This window comes from Peromyscus leucopus, chromosome 23 (genome assembly GCF_004664715.2).
Source record: "Peromyscus leucopus breed LL Stock chromosome 23, UCI_PerLeu_2.1, whole genome shotgun sequence".
NCBI classification, from domain to species: Eukaryota; Metazoa; Chordata; class Mammalia; order Rodentia; family Cricetidae; genus Peromyscus; species Peromyscus leucopus.
Window position 1 is genome coordinate 35621758 of NC_051082.1, and position 18942 is coordinate 35640699.

Here is an 18942-nt window from a genome sequence, read left to right on the forward strand (position 1 = left end):
CAATCCCAGTATCTACAGACACAGCCCTTCATCTCCATGAGTCTTTCCATGACTACAATCCCAGTGGCTATAGACATGGTCCTTCAATACCTTTGCTTCTGATTTCCTTTACACTCTCACTTCAGAACTTGTTTCTTCATTCCAGAGAATAGAGACCATGGAGGGTTTTCTTTTGCAATATTAGGGCAGCTAAAGAAGTATCCCTGAGTATAGGACAGGGTAATGGGCCCAGTTCTGTGGACACTGAATAAAAGTTATCTAGAAGGTGCATTTGCTCCTCACCACTGTAAATGAAGAAGATGTCCTGAGGCAGAAGGTCCAAATTCATTTCTGAAAGTTTCTTGAAATCAGGAACTGGATCTTAGAGTTGGGGGTGCTATTGATTTTCCTCAGTAATATCCTTTCTACCTCACTTAACATAAGGGTTCACAGGAAAGCACAATCAATTCTGGTTTAGCATATTGATAGAAGGCTACTAAGTGTATCTGGAAATCAATTCCAGTCCTAAAAGAATTTTTTTTTTTTTTCTGGAGCTGAGGACCGAACCCAGGGCCTTGCAATTGCTAGGCAAGCGCTCTACCACTGAGCTAAATCTCCAACCCCCTGAAAGAATTTCTAATCATAAGACAGGATTCTGAGTAAGGACACATTGAGAAAAGCATGCATTAAATAAGCAATCAAGGAGCTGGAGAGACGGCTCAGGGGTTAAGAGCCCTTGCTGTGTTCAGTTCCCAGCACCCTTGTCAGGCAACTCATAATCAACTGTAATTCCAACTGATGGAGGCCCTCTTCTAGCCTCCATGGACACACACACACACACACACACACACACACACACACACACACACGAATATATATATTAAAAGGAAATATGCAATCAGCATTACAACTAGAAAAGCATATTTTGAGATGTGCATCTAAGTGCCACCATGATTGTGTGGGCTTGATATACAGAATATTTTCCCAAGTGTTTCACATTTTGCCTTTTAACTGGAAGATTTTCAAACATTTTCTGTACAAAATAGCATGTTAACTCCGTGTCTTCTTCCCTACAGGTCTTCTGTAGTCTTTCATGCTACTTTGATTTCTTTCTTTCTCTCTCTCTTTCTTTCTTTCTTTCTTTCTTTCTTTCTTTCTTTCTTTCTTTCTTTCTTTCTTTCTTTCTTTCCTTCCTTCCTTCCTTCCTTCCTTCCTTCCTTCCTTCCTTCTTCTTCTTCTTCTTCTTCTTCTTCTTCTTCTTCTTCTTCTTCTTCTTCTTCTTCTTCTTCTCTCTCTCTTCTTCTCTCTCTCTCTCTCTCTCTCTCTCTCTCTCTCTCTCTCTCTCTCTTTTCTTTTTTCAATCCATTAAGAATTTTGTTGCCGGGTGGTGGTGGCACAGGTCTTTAAGCCCAACACTCAGGAGGCAGAGACAGGCAGATCTCTGAGTTCAAGGCCAGCCTGCTCTCCAAAGCGAGTTCCAGGAAAGGCGCAAAGCTACACAGAGAAACCCTGTCTCGAAAGAAAAAAAAAAAAAAAAAAAAAAAAAGAATTTTGTGTAATGGAGATAAAAAATAAATTAAAATGAGGTTAATCTTTGTTCCTTCCCCTATTTTATTCAATAAACTCTACTGGTCATCTGCCTGTGAGAGGAACCCAAAGTAGGGTTAATTTCAGTGACAAGAACACAGCTCCAGCGCTGTTGAGATGGCTCAGTGGTTAGGAGCACTGGCTGCTCTTCTAGAGGACCTGGGTTCAGTTCCCAGCACCCACATGGCCGCTCACACCTGTCTGTAACCCTAAAGGCAGGGGATTAGATGTCCTCTTCTGGCCTCTAAGGGCTCCAAGAACACATATAGTTCAAAGATGCAAGTAGGCAAACGCTCATTGACATTAAAAGAAAAAAATTAAAGAGGAAAAACAACTCTGTGGCACAAATTTGAATGACTTTATGAACGAAATGGAGGAAACTTCCTTCTCCTAAGCATCCAGATTGGATACCTGCCCGGGCTACCATTGATGTGTCTTTAATCCTGTCGAATGTCTTCTAAAATGTCACAAAGGGCGACACAAAGGGTGAGAACAAAGAGACAAGGATTGCACCCGGTTGGTTACGGGTGCAGGTGGGGTGGGGGTGGGTGGCGGTGGAGGAGGTGTGCGCGCTAGGCGGGTGATTATTTCAGGCCCCAATCGGACGCGGTAGTCTCGGATCCGGAAGTCGCCCGCTGCCGGAAGTGGCGCGCGCTTTGGCGCTCGCGGGAAAACTCGTCTTGTGTCTGGGTGGCGGCGGGACCCTGGCTGCCATGAGCCTCTGGGTGGACAAGTACCGGCCCTGCTCGCTGGCCCGGCTGGACTATCACAAGGAACAGGCGGCGCAGCTGCGCAACCTGGTGAGCAGGCCGGGGGGAGGAGAGAAGCCGGCGGGGAAGGGGAAGGAAGGGGCGAGGAGGCCGGCGTCCAGTGCCCGCGACGGGGCCAGAGGGACAGGCTCCCCCGGTGCAGGCTCCGCCGGTGCAGGTTCTGCTGCGGGGGTTCCGTGAGCTTGGGGTGGGGACCTGGCGGAGACCGAGGGAGAAGAATGAGCAAGCCCCGGCTGTAGGAGGGCCCGGGGCGGATAGGCTCTGCTGCTACAGGTGTGTGCTGGAAAGCTGAAGGAGGAGACGGTGCTCTGGATCCCGTTCCTAGTTACTAACCTCTTCGGAATCACTGCTAAGTCCTTTCTGAAACTGGGGAATTATTTTAACAAATGCCTCTGTCCTCCGTATGAGAGTTTTTGGAAGACTCGAGAGGAGAAGATATGTTTTAGTTGTCCTTTTTTTGTTGATAATGCGTGCAATTAAAAAAAACCGAGCAGTGTACTTCATGTGAATGCACACCGGTTCTCTTTACAGCTTTAACGTTAAGTTTCCTAGGATGGATACATTTTATTGGATTTCTAAGGCTACTTGTACTGACTTGGGACTATATTTTTAGAGCAGGGGTTTAATGTATATTCCCTTGCGTTAATAAATTTGCTTTTAGACAGGCTACGTCTTCTCACCAGATCAAGCCGACGCCCATAGTGCTGTTTAGTCTAGTAGCACTCTCTTACTGCTGTCTTTTCCCTAACATCCCTTACGTGAAGTTTCCCTTTACCTCCCCAGTGAACTTGCAAGGAAATCAGTGCACCCACTTCTTAGCAAGAGAACCATTTTGGGGAACCCCGGCAATACGAGCATCTGTCTCAGTTACAGAGCTCTATTCTGAATTCCACCAGCTTTTATTTTCAAAAGTGTCCTTCAGAGAGCTTGCTTAGGGAGTTCCCCTTTTTAAGCATTTAGTGTTGTGCCCTCCATGTTCTGTGTTAATGCATGCAAGTTAGATTATTAGGACCCAGAGAATAATAAACATTCCAGAGTTTGATAAATTTTCTATTGGAGTTGGATGGTAAACAGAATACCTTAGTACTTTAAAAGTAGTTTGTCTAACCTGGAGCACCTGGGTTTGATGAGAGCAAAATGCCATGTTCTTTTTTCCCTAGGTGCAGTGTGGTGACTTCCCTCACCTCCTAGTATATGGACCATCAGGTGCTGGAAAAAAGACAAGAATTATGTGTATCCTACGAGAACTTTATGGTGTCGGGGTAGAAAAATTGAGAATTGAGCATCAAACTATCACAGTAAGCATCTCATGTCAGGCTCTACAGATGTTTTCATCTGGCAGGGGTTCTCAATCCTGGTTATGTATACACTCCTCCCCACCAGAGGCTGCCTAGTGTGTGACTTAAAGTGTGTGTGTGTGTGTGTGTGTGTGTGTGTGTGTGTGTGTGTAGGTGGGGTGAGAAGGATAACTGTCTGCTGTGAATCCTCTCTTTTCCATTTTGTTTGAAGAATTTCTTTGCCATCTCCTAAGCCAGGCTGGCTGATCTTGGCAGCTTCTGAGATTCTCCTGCCTCTGCCTCCCACCTCCCTGTGAGGATGCCCTGGGATTACAGACATTAGTCCTCTCTACCAGCTTCTACATGGGGTCTGGGATCTGCACTGGGGTCATCTTGCTTGTACATGCATGCACAGCAAGTGCTTTTGCTCCTCCGTTTCCCCAGTCTCTGAAATGCTCTAAAGTGTTCCCGCAGCCCAGCAGAATTAGCAGTTCTTTACCAACAGTAGTTTGTAGTCTGCCTTGATTGCGGTTGTTTATTTTTTACTTTGGCCAGATTGTATTTGTGTTGAAGTTATGTAGGGAACGTGCTGTGTCTTCTTTCAAGTTCTTCATGGCCTCTAATGGAGTGTCTTATTGCATTTTGAAAAGGAAAAATGCTTAGTGTGGGTGGTCATGCTATTAATAGAATTTTCGGGAGGGTAAATGGATTTTAGGCTTATGTTGAGATATCTCAGAAGAAATGTATTATCTTACAAGACAAAAAAAAAGATGAGTAGAAACACGAACTATGCTCTTGGTTGGTGAGCTTAATATTTAAAAGTCTTTTCCCCAAGTTATGGTATAAATTTTAATTATAATCCCAATTTTTAGCATCTGTAATGCCATCGTAAATTCCATTTCTGAAATGAGATAAAGTTACGAAGAGGATAAGTGGAGTGGGTATATTTATTCCCTTTTCTCATCCATGGAGTCTGGTTGCCTCACACAAACTAACTTAGGAAGATGGGTCTATTTGAAGGAGGGGGAGTTATTGCGGTGTATTGATTTTGTGAGATCAGAAATTGCAGTAAAGTCCAGTCCATCAACTTGAGTCCTATGCCTTGAATTTCAGAAGATTTAGTCTATGGTCAGTTGACGGTGCCTTTAGGCCCAAGGTGAGGCAGAAAAGTCATAGGAGTGCAAATTTATGAAGGAAGAGCTTCCTCTGACAGTGGATAGGGAGCAGAGTATCAGGCAGGAAGGGACCAGGCACAGATCCCCAAGGACCCACCCCAGGTCCACAGTCCACCTCTTCTTCTATGTAGGTCCTACCTCCTAGTGTTTCCAGAACATCCCAAAATAACAATACCAGCTGAGGACTGAGGTTCTGTACTTAAGTCTGTAGTGATGTTGCCTATCCAAACTGTGACATGGGCTTTTAGGAGATGGCAAATGAGAATTTAAGTCTAAAACAATAATATAATGATTCAGCCATGAAACCAAATAGCCCACAAGCATGCAGAGTATTGATTTAGTGGAAAGGCTGAGCCAGTATAGTTGGTCATCTATTGGAGGAAAAATAAAGATGAATCCTGTGCCATACGGTTATGAAGTTCAGTTCTATGTGATTTAAGGACTTACATGTTAGGATGAAATACTGACTACTTTAGAATGACGTATCTTTGACTGTGTGAGCTACTGATGGGCAGGAGAACATGAAAGCTACAGAAAAGAAGTGGGTATTTAGAGCATGTGACTTTAGGTCCATAAGTCATAGGATAAGCCGACCCAGCAGAGAATGATTAGCATAAAGTATGTGAGGGGCATGCCAGATAATGGTCTCTCAGATAGATAGCGGAGAGACACCTTGGTCTAGAACAGCAAGTAATCACAGGGTGAAATGTGCGTGGGCAGTGACATGTAAGGGATGGGAGCTTTGGGACAGCCCAGCAGTGTGAGTCTGTTCTGTATTATAAACAGCAAGATCAGAATCCATCCAGAAACTGAATAGCCAGATGTTTGTTTCTTGTTCAGCTAATGGGTCTATAGACAGCTGACATGGACATGCATAGTGTCAACAAAGTGAAAATCCATAAAGGTAATTAGCTGCAGAACATGCATGTTGTAAGTTGATACATGGTCATCACCTCACACCAGTTGTCTGAGAGGGATTTCAAGGAAGACACATTATTAAGTGGGAAAAGCAAAACAGGTATGTATGAGATCTCCTCTTTTTATAGTTTTATTTTTCATGGAACATGGATCCTATGACTATTTTTCCTTTATTTCTGTACTAACATGGAAGACTGCAGGTAGTTGACAGTGGAGATTTGGTGATACATGAAAAAAAGAAGACAGCCAATAAGTAAATGTTGAGTAGATTCTTGTTTCCTTCACAGACTCCATCTAAAAAAAAAATTGAAATCAGCACCATTGCCAGTAACTACCACCTTGAAGTTAATCCCAGGTAAATTGCTACTAATATTTTTAGAAAAGTAGTTAGAAATTACAATTTCTAGCAAAAAAAAAAAAAAAAAAAATAGTTCACGGTCATTGTCCTCCAGCTTAGAGTGATTTTTTTGATATACTGTTGTACATTTGGAAGCTCGGGATATAAAGCAGATTAAAGCTGCATGCTTGACTCACGGCCTAGTGCTGGCCTACTGTGCTCTCACTGAAGTCCGCTCACTCTGCAGAACTCAGTGTTTCCACAGTTCCTTGCATGAGTTCTGTTGAGATATCCTGACTCAGTCAGTGCAGTGAGCATGAACAAAGCTGTCTAAAAGTTGGTCCTGTCTGGAATGAGTATTTCAGACACTAAATGTGGGCCACCATTCTTCTTTGGTAGATTTTGTGTTTCATTGTCTCAATTAGAAGATTATGGTGGTCACTAGCCGGTGCCTGGATGCCTACAGAGATAGAAGATCCAAGTCCTGCTATGGGGGTTGGGGGGACACTGGGGATCCATGTTGCAGTATCCAAGCTGGGAAAGTGTCAGGGTTCTGTGTGACATTTTTGGAGGTTTACAGATCAGAGGTCCTTAGGGCAGCGGCCACCCTGGACCGTGTGACAGAGGTGAGTGTCTCTGAAGAGGAAGGAGTAGAATGGAGGGAGAGGATGGGGGAGTCTTAGGCTCACGTGTGTGTGGATTTGGCGCAGGCACTCTGTGTATTCTACGTGAATTGTCTTCAGTCCGTAGAGTAACTCCGAGGAAAGATCAGGACTGGATCGAGTTATAAAACTAACATGTTTGCTCCATAGGCTACTTGGGGAGTCTACTAGCTCTTGGCTGGGAAAATAATCACCAGAGTCCAGATGTTCTGATTGAGCTGTATCAAGTAGAGGGAAATTTAATGGCTGTGTGGGTAATTATAAAGTAATTGACAAATGAGATATAATTAGGTCTTTCTGTAATGAGTAAGGTAGTAGCAAGATATTTGTTAAACTGTTAGTTTTCTCCTTAAGTCGTAATACTACTGTGAGAACACACTGAATGTTTTCAGTGGGAATACAATTGAAATTTGTTAATGAGCCTAAAACATCTCAATTTTAAAGGTTTATAATAGTAATTAGATAATACTAGTTTCAACAAAAATTTTAACCATAAGATCTTCAGTTGTAGCCAAGCATGGTGGTATGCCCTGGAGGCTAATGGAGGAGGATTGAAAATTCAAAACCAACATGGGCCACATATAAAAACAACCCTGTCTTAAACATGAAACAAAAGAAGGCAAACTTGGTGACATTTTTCTTGTAATAACCGATGAAGAGTAAGGGTGTAATACTTGGTGAGTATTTGCATCCATGTACCCGTCATTCTCCTGTTGTACAGTGATGCGGGAAACAGCGACCGGGTCGTAATCCAGGAGATGCTGAAGACCGTGGCACAGTCACAGCAGCTTGAGACCAGCTCCCAAAGAGACTTCAAAGGTGAGTGCTTCCTAGGAAGCTGCCGAGCACCAGGGGTCCTTCTATTGAAGTTCAAAATGAATGCTGGGCACGGTGGCATTTGGGAGCCAGAGGCAGGATGATCTCTGTAGTGCAAGGCCAGTGTGGTCTACACAGCGAGCTCCAGGACAGCCTGGGCTACACAAAGAGACCGGCCTCGAAAGAAAGAAAGACAAATGAATGCGAGCCCTGGTCTCTGCCCATGTGTTCACAGTCTCCTGTCTGTGCCTGTTTGACATTTCAGAGAAAGTACTGGGAGCACACACCACTTAAAATAAGAAACATGATTTCAAAAACTGGTTTATGACCAAAACTTCCTGTTGTCAACTGTGAACAAAGAAAATGAAAACTGACTGTTACCCATCTCCTGGACAGCCATTATTGACTGATTTTTGCCCGCCAGTATTTTTTATATGCATGCATTTCTTACATATAAGATTTTGTGATGACAAAAATGCCAGCATTTGATGCCTGTCATGTATTTTGTCAAATTCTTCATATGAGGGACAACGTAAATTTATATTTCTCCAAAACAGTTATCTAATCTGCATGTTGTTATTTTTCATCTTTGTCATTTTGGAGAAAAAAGCAGGTGTATTTTTTTCTTTTGTATATGTATTTATTGTTTGCATTATTTGTAGTTATTTTTAGCCTATTGTTTGTATGTGTGTCTGTGGTGTAGGAGGCATGATGTGATGTACAGTGCACATGTGTGCAAGTGCACACGAGGCCAGAGGTTGACACTCCTGTCTTCCTAGTTCACAAGGGGGAGTCTCTCAGTGACTTTGGCTCTGCCGACAGGCGTGTGAGCTACAGGGATGCTTCTGACTCTGCTTCTCCAGCTCTGAGTTTTATGGCCAGCTTTTTCCATGACTACGGAGCTGAACTCAGGTCCTCATGCTTCCAAAGTTAGATTAACATTTTCCCATTAAATTTATGGTTACATGAAAAGTAATGGTTTTCTTAGAACTTTGAATTCAATGTGATTATTTTCTGTTGACCATTTTTTACAAAATGTGAAAAAAATAATGGTAGGTTTCTTGTAGTCTTTGAAAGTAGCAGACCAGAGGGGGTTTTTCTAGGTTTGGGACTTAGATGCTCCCATGTTTTATTTTCAGAAAGCAGTGAAGCGCACTGCTTCGTGCTGCAGGTACCACCTGTTTATCCTGCCACTCTACATCCCTGTCCTTGTCCCTCTCACCCCTGCTGGGCTCTGTGTAGAGCATCATCTTAGCAGGAGGCTGCCTTTGTTACTTTCAGAACCAACGACTTGCTCGGCTCTCACTGTATGAGGTCCTGTGTTCTCAGCCACAGGCTGGGCCCTATGGGGCCTGCTCCTGCTTACGACTTCTGCTCTCTTATGGCTGTGATTCCCAGTGTGTCCTGTGGGCAGTCTGGTTTCACATTCTAACAGCGGGGACAAGTGTCGTGGAGTCCTCTTTTTGCTGCCACTCAAGCTTGGCGTCCTGTCTTTGTCCCTTTTGTGCAAATGTGGATGCAGTTTGACTTACACATCAAGGTTGTTTGTGGACATTTAAGGGGAACCCTGATGCTACTGCCGTCCTTTGGAAACATCTTGTTAATATAATAAAAAAAATACAAAACTTGGATTCATCCCCTGCCTATTCACAGTTCCTGAACTACTCAGGACTGACTGGTCCTCGGTTGCAGCCAGATCCCATCTTCCTGTACATCCTTCCAGATTTTCCTGCGGGCTGTACCCATTGGCTCTGACTCTTGCATCAGAGATTTCCAAAGTATTAACAAATTCCTTAGACTTTACAGTGTAGCTCAGCACATCCTTGTCTTGCAACTTTGTTATGATAAAGGCTGAAATGAACTGAGAAGTCCTAATTTAACTTTATTTTGACCAGTGTTTCTTCGTCTTGTTTGATTATAACATTTAAAAAAAATGAAAATACCCTCATCTTCTCTAAATCTGATTTGTCCTTTTCAAAGGTAAAGTGGAACATCAGGCATATTCAGGATTTCCTGTCTATTAATGAGGGAGGACACAGTAAAGGCAGAAGTTAACTTAAGGCTTGAGTGGCCCCCAGCTGAAGCTGGTTTTGTTTCTTTTTGACCCAGTGGTATTATTGACAGAGGTGGACAAACTCACAAAGGATGCTCAGCATGCCTTGCGCAGGACCATGGAGAAGTACATGTCCACCTGCAGGCTGATCTTGTGCTGTAACTCCACGTCTAAGGTGATACCCCCGATTCGCAGTAGGTGCCTGGCAGTTCGTGTGCCTGCTCCCAGCATTCAAGATGTAAGTCAGGTTAAGCTTTCCAGAAATATTTCAGCTCAAACTTTGTTTTCTAAAACGTGGTGAAGCATATCAGTCATTTAAGGGCAGCTGCAGACAGACCCACAGGCCAGCCATTAGTGGGTGTACAGAGTGAAGTGTTTACTGGTAAATACACATCTAGAACATGTTCTCTTTCATCTGTCTTTTAACAAATGAGTATTATGAAGTCTTGGGAAGTATTTAGTCTTCTACCTTAAGCTGATTTACTTTGTTTTAGGGAAATGGGAGTTAGAGGAAGTAGATAATGTGAGGATCCCCGGTCCCTTTGGGGGAGTCGTGCACTAATTTTCCTTTCATCTTAACAGCTGTCAGTAAAGTGTACTAGTTCCTCACAGTAGACAGCTTCCTCACGCACAGTAGGTCGTGTAAGATTGTGTACAGCAGCGCCACGTGGAGTCCTCTAGGAGGCAGAGCAGCACTGTGAAAGGGCTCCACAGGGATGTTGACAGAAGTTAGAAATCGCCTCACGTGCTTTTCCTCTTTGTTACTTTGTCTTACAGATTTGCAGTGTATTATCCACTGTCTGCAAGAAGGAGGGTCTGGCTCTTCCTTCGAAACTGGCTCACAGGCTGGCAGAGAAGTCCTGCCGAAACCTCAGGAAGCCTTGCTTATGTGTGAAGCTTGCCGAGTACAGCAGTGAGTGGGGTCGTTACCAGGGGAACACTCCGGGACAGGAGAGTGTGGTGTTAACTGATTTTCTCTGTGTCTCATAGATACCCTTTTACTGAAGACCAGGAAATCCCCGAGACGGACTGGGAGGTGTACCTGAGGGAGACTGCAAATGCTATTGTCAGTCAGCAGACCCCACAGAGGTAACAGTGTGAGGGAGGCACAGACGCAGTGACGTCTACAAGTAGAATTCAGTCTTGAGCCTCATTTGGAAGGGAAAAAATTGCATGTAAGATCTGAAATACAGTGATCCAAAGTAGTTAGTGTGTTAGTTTTATGCTTTTCTTTAATCTGTTAACATGTAAAATTGAACTTTATTTAATCTTTTTTCCCCAAAAAATACTAGGTAGCTTAGTTTTAGTGCACAGCATAAAGTACCTAGTGTGCTTGGGCTGAAAGAACAATTGTAATTTTTGTAATTGATGCAGAATCTGCTAGAAAGACACCGAGCTTCCAGCTCTCATCCTAACGTAGCCAAATGTCCTTGACAGGTGATTTCCCCTTAGATTTCCAACCTTTTCATTTTTCTCCTGGTGACACTGTGTGTTATTCCTCCAAGGGTACTTGTACTTAGTTACAGAGAGCCAAGAGGTTGTACAGTATGGGTCCAGAACTACAGCACACTGTTGGTGCCCAAGGACAGGCTCTGGAAGGGAAGTACAAAGTACTTAGAAAGCGTCCTTTTGCCACACTCTGAAGTGGCTTCCGTTCACAGCTGTGGGTTTGTCACTCAGTAGTGGACAGTAATGAAAGTGTCTCAGCCACTAGCTGTTGACTTGTGGCAGCTTCACTGACGAAGAAGGCTCCATGTCTCGGAGTAAACCTGGCAGTTCTGAGGTTCCCCTGCTGTGGCAGTGTGGCGTTTCCTCAGCCTCATCCTTGTTGCCTGTCGCAGCTGAGAAGCAGGCTGTCCTGGGCCCTAGTGGGAGTTGATCATTTTACAGTGCAGAATAGACTTGAGTGCAGCCACGAGAGCCCGAGTGTCCCTGGTTTGGATGGAATAATGGTGAGAGGAGTGTGTGTTTCTCGGTGGGTGTCTGATGAGTTAGGGCTTTGTAAGACTCTCCTCCAGTTAGTGCAGTGGTTAGTGAGACCTCGTGGGTTCTGCTGTGTTACACTCAGACTGTGCAAGGCAAGGAGTTTGAACGAGGGCTTTTAAGAAAACTTGTAAGCCAGTATCTTGATTGACCTGGAATGATCTTCTCAGTAGCTTATTCAGAACCCTGGGTAGTTGTTTTCTCTTTTGGTTCAGGCAATGTGTTACAGAAAAAGACAGTTGTTTTCTGAGTTAGGGAATATCAGGTTTTGTCGCTCTGACACGCAGTCTATGCATTTCCTTCACACCCTCCTGAAAATGTCAGGAGGGAAGCCTGAGTAAGGGCTCAGTTGCACTCGGGTTGGCCTACCCTGGCTGGGCTTACCCGGGGCTCTGCCTGTCCCTTCTGTGAAGGTCAGCTCTGTGTCCCTGCTGTATTGTTTATGGACTAGGTGTCATACTTTATGTTGACGTCACCTCATCACTTGTGTGATTGATTGGTGGCAGCCCAGTCTTTTCATAGCCACTCTGTAGATACCCTAAGCATAAAATTCTCTCTGGAGAAGGTGCATAAACATAGTACTTGATACATCAGTAAAGTGAGTGTATTTAGTTCCTGGTGTGTGTGATTGGGCTCAAGTTTTACATTTCAAGGTCTTAGTTTCTTTTCTTTTTTCTTAATTTTTATTGCTGTGTGCATGTGTGTGTATGTATCAATATGCAGAGATCAGAGGATGACTTTCGGGAGTCATTTTAGCCTTTCACCATGGGTTCTGGGGACTCAAACTCAGGTTATTAGGTCTGCACAACAAGCAGATCACCCCAAAGTCTTGATTTCTCTCTGGTACTGTTGTGAGTGATACAATAAAGAGCCTTTGTTATAAATAGCTACCGTTAAAAAGTGTGAAAAAACAAAAAAAATTTCCAAAAATGAACTGGTCCTTGGCCATGGTGGGTTGTCCTTGGAAGCTGAGGCAGGAGGATTGCTGCCAATTCAAAGCTGGCATGAGCTGCATAGTGAGGCTCAGGGCACTTGGGCTACAGAATGAGACTGTTTGAAAAGACAGCTAAAGTGGGTGTCTCCCATTGCTATACACAAGTCACGCAGCTTCTGTCTGCATCTAGGTGACAAGTCAAGTAAGAAAATGGACCTGTACTGGCTGGTTGCTTACATCGTTCCTTTCAATTCCTTTGTTTTGTGTAGGCTCCTTGAAGTCCGGGGAAGGCTCTATGAGCTCCTAACTCACTGTATTCCTCCTGAGATAATAATGAAGGTAAGTGGCCCCGTTTGACATCTTGAACATTCATAACATAAGCTGGACATACATAAGCCATGTAATCACAGTGCTTTTGTAATGCTAGGAGACACTACCATCATTTCTAGCATTCGGTAATTGAACAGATTCAGTCTGTGTGCGCACTATTAGCGGACCACAGAAGATGGGAAGGAGGACCTTGGTTGTCATCATGTTCTTGGGGGTGACATGGGAGACAAGAATATTTGATAGTTACGAGTCTTTAAAGGAAGGAAAGTGAAATAATAATAATAATAAATAATAATAATAATAATAATAATAATAATGAATAATAATGGAGCTGAGTTATACACAGCCATGATGGCTGCTCAGGGAAAGGTCTTTTTCAGCTGACAGTCAGCACTAAAAAGATGGAACTATAAAAATAGTTGGGGAACAAGATTCTAGGAAAGACGTGTATGTGGAGAGATGAGGCTGAAGATGTAGGTACAGTCTAGGCTTTATAGTATTGGTCTGCTGGCCACTTGATAAATTTATTGATTTTAGATACTAGGGAATTTCATGGAGTTTGATTCTATTAAAATTACACAGTAATACAGTAATGTGAACAAACTCAAATGATAGCAAATAGAGAAAGAACAGTGTGGTCTTTTCAATATACAGGAGCTAATGCTTTGAGCAGACTTCTATTTCACCTAGTAAGAAGTGCTGTGTGTGTGTGTGTGTGTGTGTGTGTGTGTGTATGTGTGTGTGTAGTCTGCAGTCTGCTCACTGTACTGAATTTTCATTCAACAGTATAGGATAGGTGATACCCCATAGTGTGTGACTGTGAAGTTTTTTGAAGATGGCCTCTGTTGGTGAAAATTTGGATTGCCCGTATTATTAATGTAATGGATATGGCAGTAACCATCATTGTGCTTAGATCCTTGGCACCCTTGTGCACCTGCATACACTCTCTGACTTAGGTTTTTGTTTTTTTTTTTTTTTTTTTCCTTTCCTGATAAACCCATAAGTTGAACATGTCCTGTAAATGGCATAGCCAGATGTTGTGCCATGTGCGTAGTCTCCAGCCACTTGGATGAGGTAGAAAGGTCTCTGGAGCACATCAGCCTGGGGCCACAAGTGAGACCTGGTCTCCGAGTAAGAAGAGCGTTTAGTACAGTTCACTTGCCAGTCACACAGCCCAGAGCAGGCAGTGAGGCTCTGCTGTGATTACTGACTGTTGCCGTCAGGGCTATGTGACTGACTGGCATGGTCCCCACTTGCCCCACGGTCTCAAGAGAACATTATACTCCATATCTCTAGCCTGGAAAAAGATCAAAGTTCAAGATACAGTTTTTTTTTTTTTTTTTACTATTTCTTTGAGATTGTAATATAATTACTCTATTTCCCTTTTCCCTTTCTCTACTCCAAGCCTCCCATACCTCCGTCTTGGTCTCTAAAATTCATGACTCTTTTTTCATTGTTTTCACATAGATGTATATGTGTGTTGTGGGTATGTGTATTACTTGATACATATGTACAACCTGCTCAGTCTGCCTAATGTCGGCTTGTATCAAGATACAATTTCTGCTGCATCTGCCTTTCTTCTGCATCATCAATAAAGGAAAACAAACAAACAAACAAGCAAAACCAATCTGATCCTTTAATCAGACTGTTGCAAGGGGTTTTCTTTTGTTTAGAATTTAGAAGACCTTGGATAAGCACCAGGTTTTTATTGTATACTAATGTTTTAATTTGTTTTGGCTTGGTTGAAGACTGCTGATTCATCCAAAAAAGTAACAGCTTTATACATATATCCACATATATACACACATATAAGAGTGGTGTGTGTGTGTGTGTGTGTGTGTGTGTGTGTGTATGTGTGTGTATGTGTATATCTGCATACATGCATAAAAACTATGTTAAAGCTTTACCTTTTGTGGCGAGAGGTATAAGCATGTTTGGCTGTTTTTCCCCACGGCTGCCTTTTGCCGTCCCCCTTGCTTCCCGTAGGGCTGCTCTCCGAGCTCTTACACAACTGCGATGGGCAGCTGAAAGGGGACGTGGCGCAGATGGCGGCGCCTACTATGAACATCGACTGCAGCTGGGCAGCAAGCCATTTATCACTTGGAGGCGTTTGTGGCCAAGTTTATGGCACTTTATAAGAAGTTCATGGAGGACGGACTGGAAGGCATGATGTTCTGATGCAGCTAGTGGTTCCTCCAATACCTCAGAAGTCGCATTTATACAGATTTGTACTGGGGCTGTGGGTATAATAAACTAACTTTATTTACTAAATTATTATTGTGGGCTTTTTGTTTTTAGATGTAAGTCAGGTTAAGCTTAAATATTTCAGCTCAAACTTTGTTTTCTAAAACGTGGTGAAGCATATCAGTCATTTAAGGCAGCTGCAGACAGACCCACAGGCCAGCCATTAGTGGGTGTCAGAGTGAAGTGTTTACTGGTAAATACACATCTAGAACATGTTCTCTTTCATCCGTCTTTTAACAAATGAGTATTATGAAGTCTTGGGAAGTATTTAGTCTTCTACCTTAAGCTGATTTACTTTGTTTTAGGGAAATGGGAGTTAGAGGAAGTAGATAATGTGAGGATCCCGGTCCCTTTGGGGAGTCGAGTGCACTAATTTTCCTTTCATCTTAACAGCTGTCAGTAAAGTGTACTAGTTCCTCACAGTAGACAGTTCCTCACGCACAGTAGGTCGTGTAAGATTGTGTACAGCAGCGCCACGTGGAGTCCTCTAGGAGGCAGAGCAACACTGTGAAAGGGCTCCACAGGGATGTTACAGAAGTTAGAAATCGCCTCACGTGCTTTTCCTCTTTGTTACTTTGTCTTACAGATTTGCAGTGTATTATCCACTGTCTGCAAGAAGGAGGGTCTGGCTCTTCCTTCGAAACTGGCTCACAGGTGGCAGAGAAGTCCTGCCGAAACCTCAGGAAGCCTTGCTTATGTGTGAAGCTTGCCGAGTACAGCAGTGAGTGGGGTCGTTACCAGGGAACACTCTGGGACAGGAGAGTGTGGTGTTAACTGATTTTCTCTGTGTCTCATAGATACCCTTTTACTGAAGACCAGGAAATCCCCGAGACGGACTGGGAGGTGTACCTGAGGGAGACTGCAAATGCTATTGTCAGTCAGCAGACCCCACAGAGGTAACAGTGTGAGGGAGGCACAGACGCAGTGACGTCTACAAGTAGAATTCAGTCTTGAGCCTCATTTGGAAGGGAAAAAATTGCATGTAAGATCTGAAATACAGTGATCCAAAGTAGTTAGTGTGTCTAGTTTTATGCTTTTCTTTAATCTGTTAACATGTAAAATTGAACTTTATTTATATCTTTTTTCCCCAAAAAATACTAGGTAGCTTAGTTTTAGTGCACAGCATAAAGTACCAAGTGTGCTTGGGCTGAAAGAACAATTGTAATTTTTGTAATTGATGCAGAATCTGCTAGAAAGACACCGAGCTTCCAGCTCTCATCCTAACGTAGCCAAATGTCCTTGACAGGTGATTTCCCCTTAGATTTCCAGCCTTTTCATTTTTCTCCTGGTGACACTGTGTGTTATTCCTCCAAGGGTACTTGTACTTAGTTACAGAGAGCCAAGAGGTTGTACAGTATGGGTCCAGAACTACAGCACACTGTTGGTGCCCAAGGACAGGCTCTGGAAGGGAAGTACAAAGTACCTAGAAAGCGTCCTTTTGCCACACTCTGAAGTGGCTTCCGTTCACAGCTGTGGGTTTGTCACTCAATAGTGGACAGTAATGAAAGTGTCTCAGCCACTAGCTGTTGACTTGTGGCAGCTTCACTGACGAAGAAGGCTCCATGTCTCGGAGTAAACCTGGCAGTTCTGAGGTTCCCCTGCTGTGGCAGTGTGGCGTTTCCTCAGCCTCATCCTTGTTGCCTGTCGCAGCTGAGAAGCAGGCTGTCCTGGGCCCTAGTGGGAGTTGATCATTTACAGTGCAGAATAGACTTGAGTGCAGCCACGAGAGCCCGAGTGTCCCTGGTTTGGATGGAATAATGGTGAGAGGAGTGTGTGTTTCTCGGTGGGTGTCTGATAAGTTAGGCTTTGTAAGACTCTCCTCCAGTTAGTGCAGTGGTTAGTGAGACCTCGTGGGTTCTGCTGTGTTACACTCAGACTGTGCAAGCAAGGAGTTTGGACGAGGGCTTTTAAGAAAACTTGTAAGCCAGTATCTTGATTGACCTGGAATGATCTTCTCAGTAGCTTATTCAGAACCCTGGGTAGTTGTTTTCTCTTTTGGTTCAGGCAATGTGTTACAGAAAAAGACAGTTGTTTTCTGAGTTAGGAATATCAGGTTTTGTCGCTCTGACAGCAGTCTATGCATTTCCTTCACACCCTCCTGAAAATGTCAGGAGGGAAGCCTGAGTAAGGGCTCAGTTGACACTCGGGTTGGCCTACCCTGGCTGGGCTTACCCGGGGCTCTGCCTGTCCCTTCTGTGAAGGTCAGCTCTGTGTCCCTGCTGTATTGTTTATGGACTAGGTGTCATACTTTATGTGACGTCACCTCATCACTTGTGTGATTGATTGGTGGCAGCCAGTCTTTTCATAGCCACTCTGTAGAGACCGTAAGCATAAAATTCTCTCTGGAGAAGGTGCATAAACATAGTACTTGATACATCAGTAAAGTGAGTGTATTTAGTTCCTGGTGTGTGTGATTGGGCTCAAGTTTTACATTTCAAGGTCTTAGTTTCTTTTCTTTTTTCTTAATTTTTATTGCTGTGTGCATGCGTGTGTATGTATCAACATGCAGAGATCAGAGGATAACTTTCGGGAGTCATTTTAGCCTTTCACCATGGGTTCTAGGGGATCAAACTCAGGTTATTAGGTCTGCACAACAAGCAGATCACCCCAAAGTCTTGATTTCTCTCTGGTACTGTTGTGAGTGATACAATAAAGAGCCCTTGTTATAAATAGCTACCGTTAAAAAGTGTGAAAAAACAAAAAAAATTTCCAAAAATGAACTGGTCCTTGGCCATGGTGGGTTGTCCTTGGAAGCTGAGGCAGGAGGATTGCTGCCAATTCAAAGCTGGCATGAGCTGCATAGTGAGGCTCAGGGCACTTGGGCTACAGAATGAGACTGTTTGAAAAGACAGCTAAAGTGGGGTGTCTCCCATTGCTATACACAAGTCACGCAGCTTCTGTCTGCATCTAGGTGACAAATCAAGTAAGAAAATGGACCTGTACTGGCTGGTTGCTTACATCGTTCCTTCAATTCCTTTGTTTTGTGTAGGCTCCTTGAAGTCCGGGGAAGGCTCTATGAGCTCCTAACTCACTGTATTCCTCCTGAGATAATAATGAAGGTAAGTGGCCCCGTTTGACATCTTGAACATTCATAACATAAGCTGGACATAACATAAGCCATGTGATCACAGTGCTTTTGTAATGCTAGGAGACACTACCATCATTTCTAGCATTCGGTAATTGAACAGATTAAGTCTGTGTGTGCACTATTAGTGGACCACAGAAGATGGGAAGGAGGACCTTGGTTGTCATCATGTTCTTGGGGGTGACATGGGAGACAAGAATATTTGATAATGTTACGAGTCTTTAAAGGAAGGAAAGTGAAATAATAATAATAATAATAATAATAATAATAATAATAATAATAATAATAATAATAATGGAGCTGAGTTATACACAGCCATGATGGCTGCTCAGGGAAAGGTCTTTTTCAGCTGACAGTCAGCACTAAAAAGATGGAACTATAAAAATGGTTGGGGAACAAGATGTTCTAGGAAAAACGTGTATGTGGAGAGATGAGGCTGAAGATGTAGGTACAGTCTAGGCTTTATAGTATTGGTCTGCTGGCCACTTAGATAAATTTATTGATTTTAGATACTAGGGAATTCATGGAGTTTGATTCTATTAAAATTACACAGTAATGTGAACAAACTCAAATGATAGCAAATAGAGAAAGAACAGTGTGGTCTTTTCAATATACAGGAGCTAATGCTTTGAGCAGACTTCTATTTCACCTAGTAAGAAGTGCTGTGTGTGTGTGTGTGTGTGTGTGTGTGTGTGTATGTGTGTGTGTAGTCTGCAGTCTGCTCACTGTACTGAATTTTCATTCAACAGTATAGGATAGGTGATACCCCATAGTGTGACTGTGAAGTTTTTT

The 18942-nt window shown here is 43.3% G+C and overlaps 1 protein-coding gene and 1 long non-coding RNA gene across 2 annotated transcripts; both read left to right on the top strand.

Annotated features, from left to right (window-relative positions):
• Window positions 1-2192: 2192 nt before the first annotated feature.
• On the top strand, window positions 2193-15095 carry Rfc3 (replication factor C subunit 3). Its single transcript, XM_037198398.1, is given in 12 exon segments — window positions 2193-2366; window positions 3497-3634; window positions 5994-6061; window positions 7427-7524; window positions 9631-9812; window positions 10352-10451; window positions 10454-10487; window positions 10565-10663; window positions 12761-12837; window positions 14808-14872; window positions 14875-14908; window positions 14911-15095. Coding segments are annotated over 12 exon segments (1071 nt in total). The 5' UTR covers window positions 2193-2279; the 3' UTR covers window positions 15000-15095.
• A 623-nt stretch (window positions 15096-15718) lies between these two features.
• LOC119086529 lies at window positions 15719-18927 on the top strand. The gene is made up of 3 exons (XR_005089838.1): window positions 15719-15786; window positions 15863-15961; window positions 18055-18927. It is a non-coding gene; the product is annotated as an uncharacterized LOC119086529 (long non-coding RNA).
• The last annotated feature ends 15 nt before the right edge of the window (window positions 18928-18942 follow it).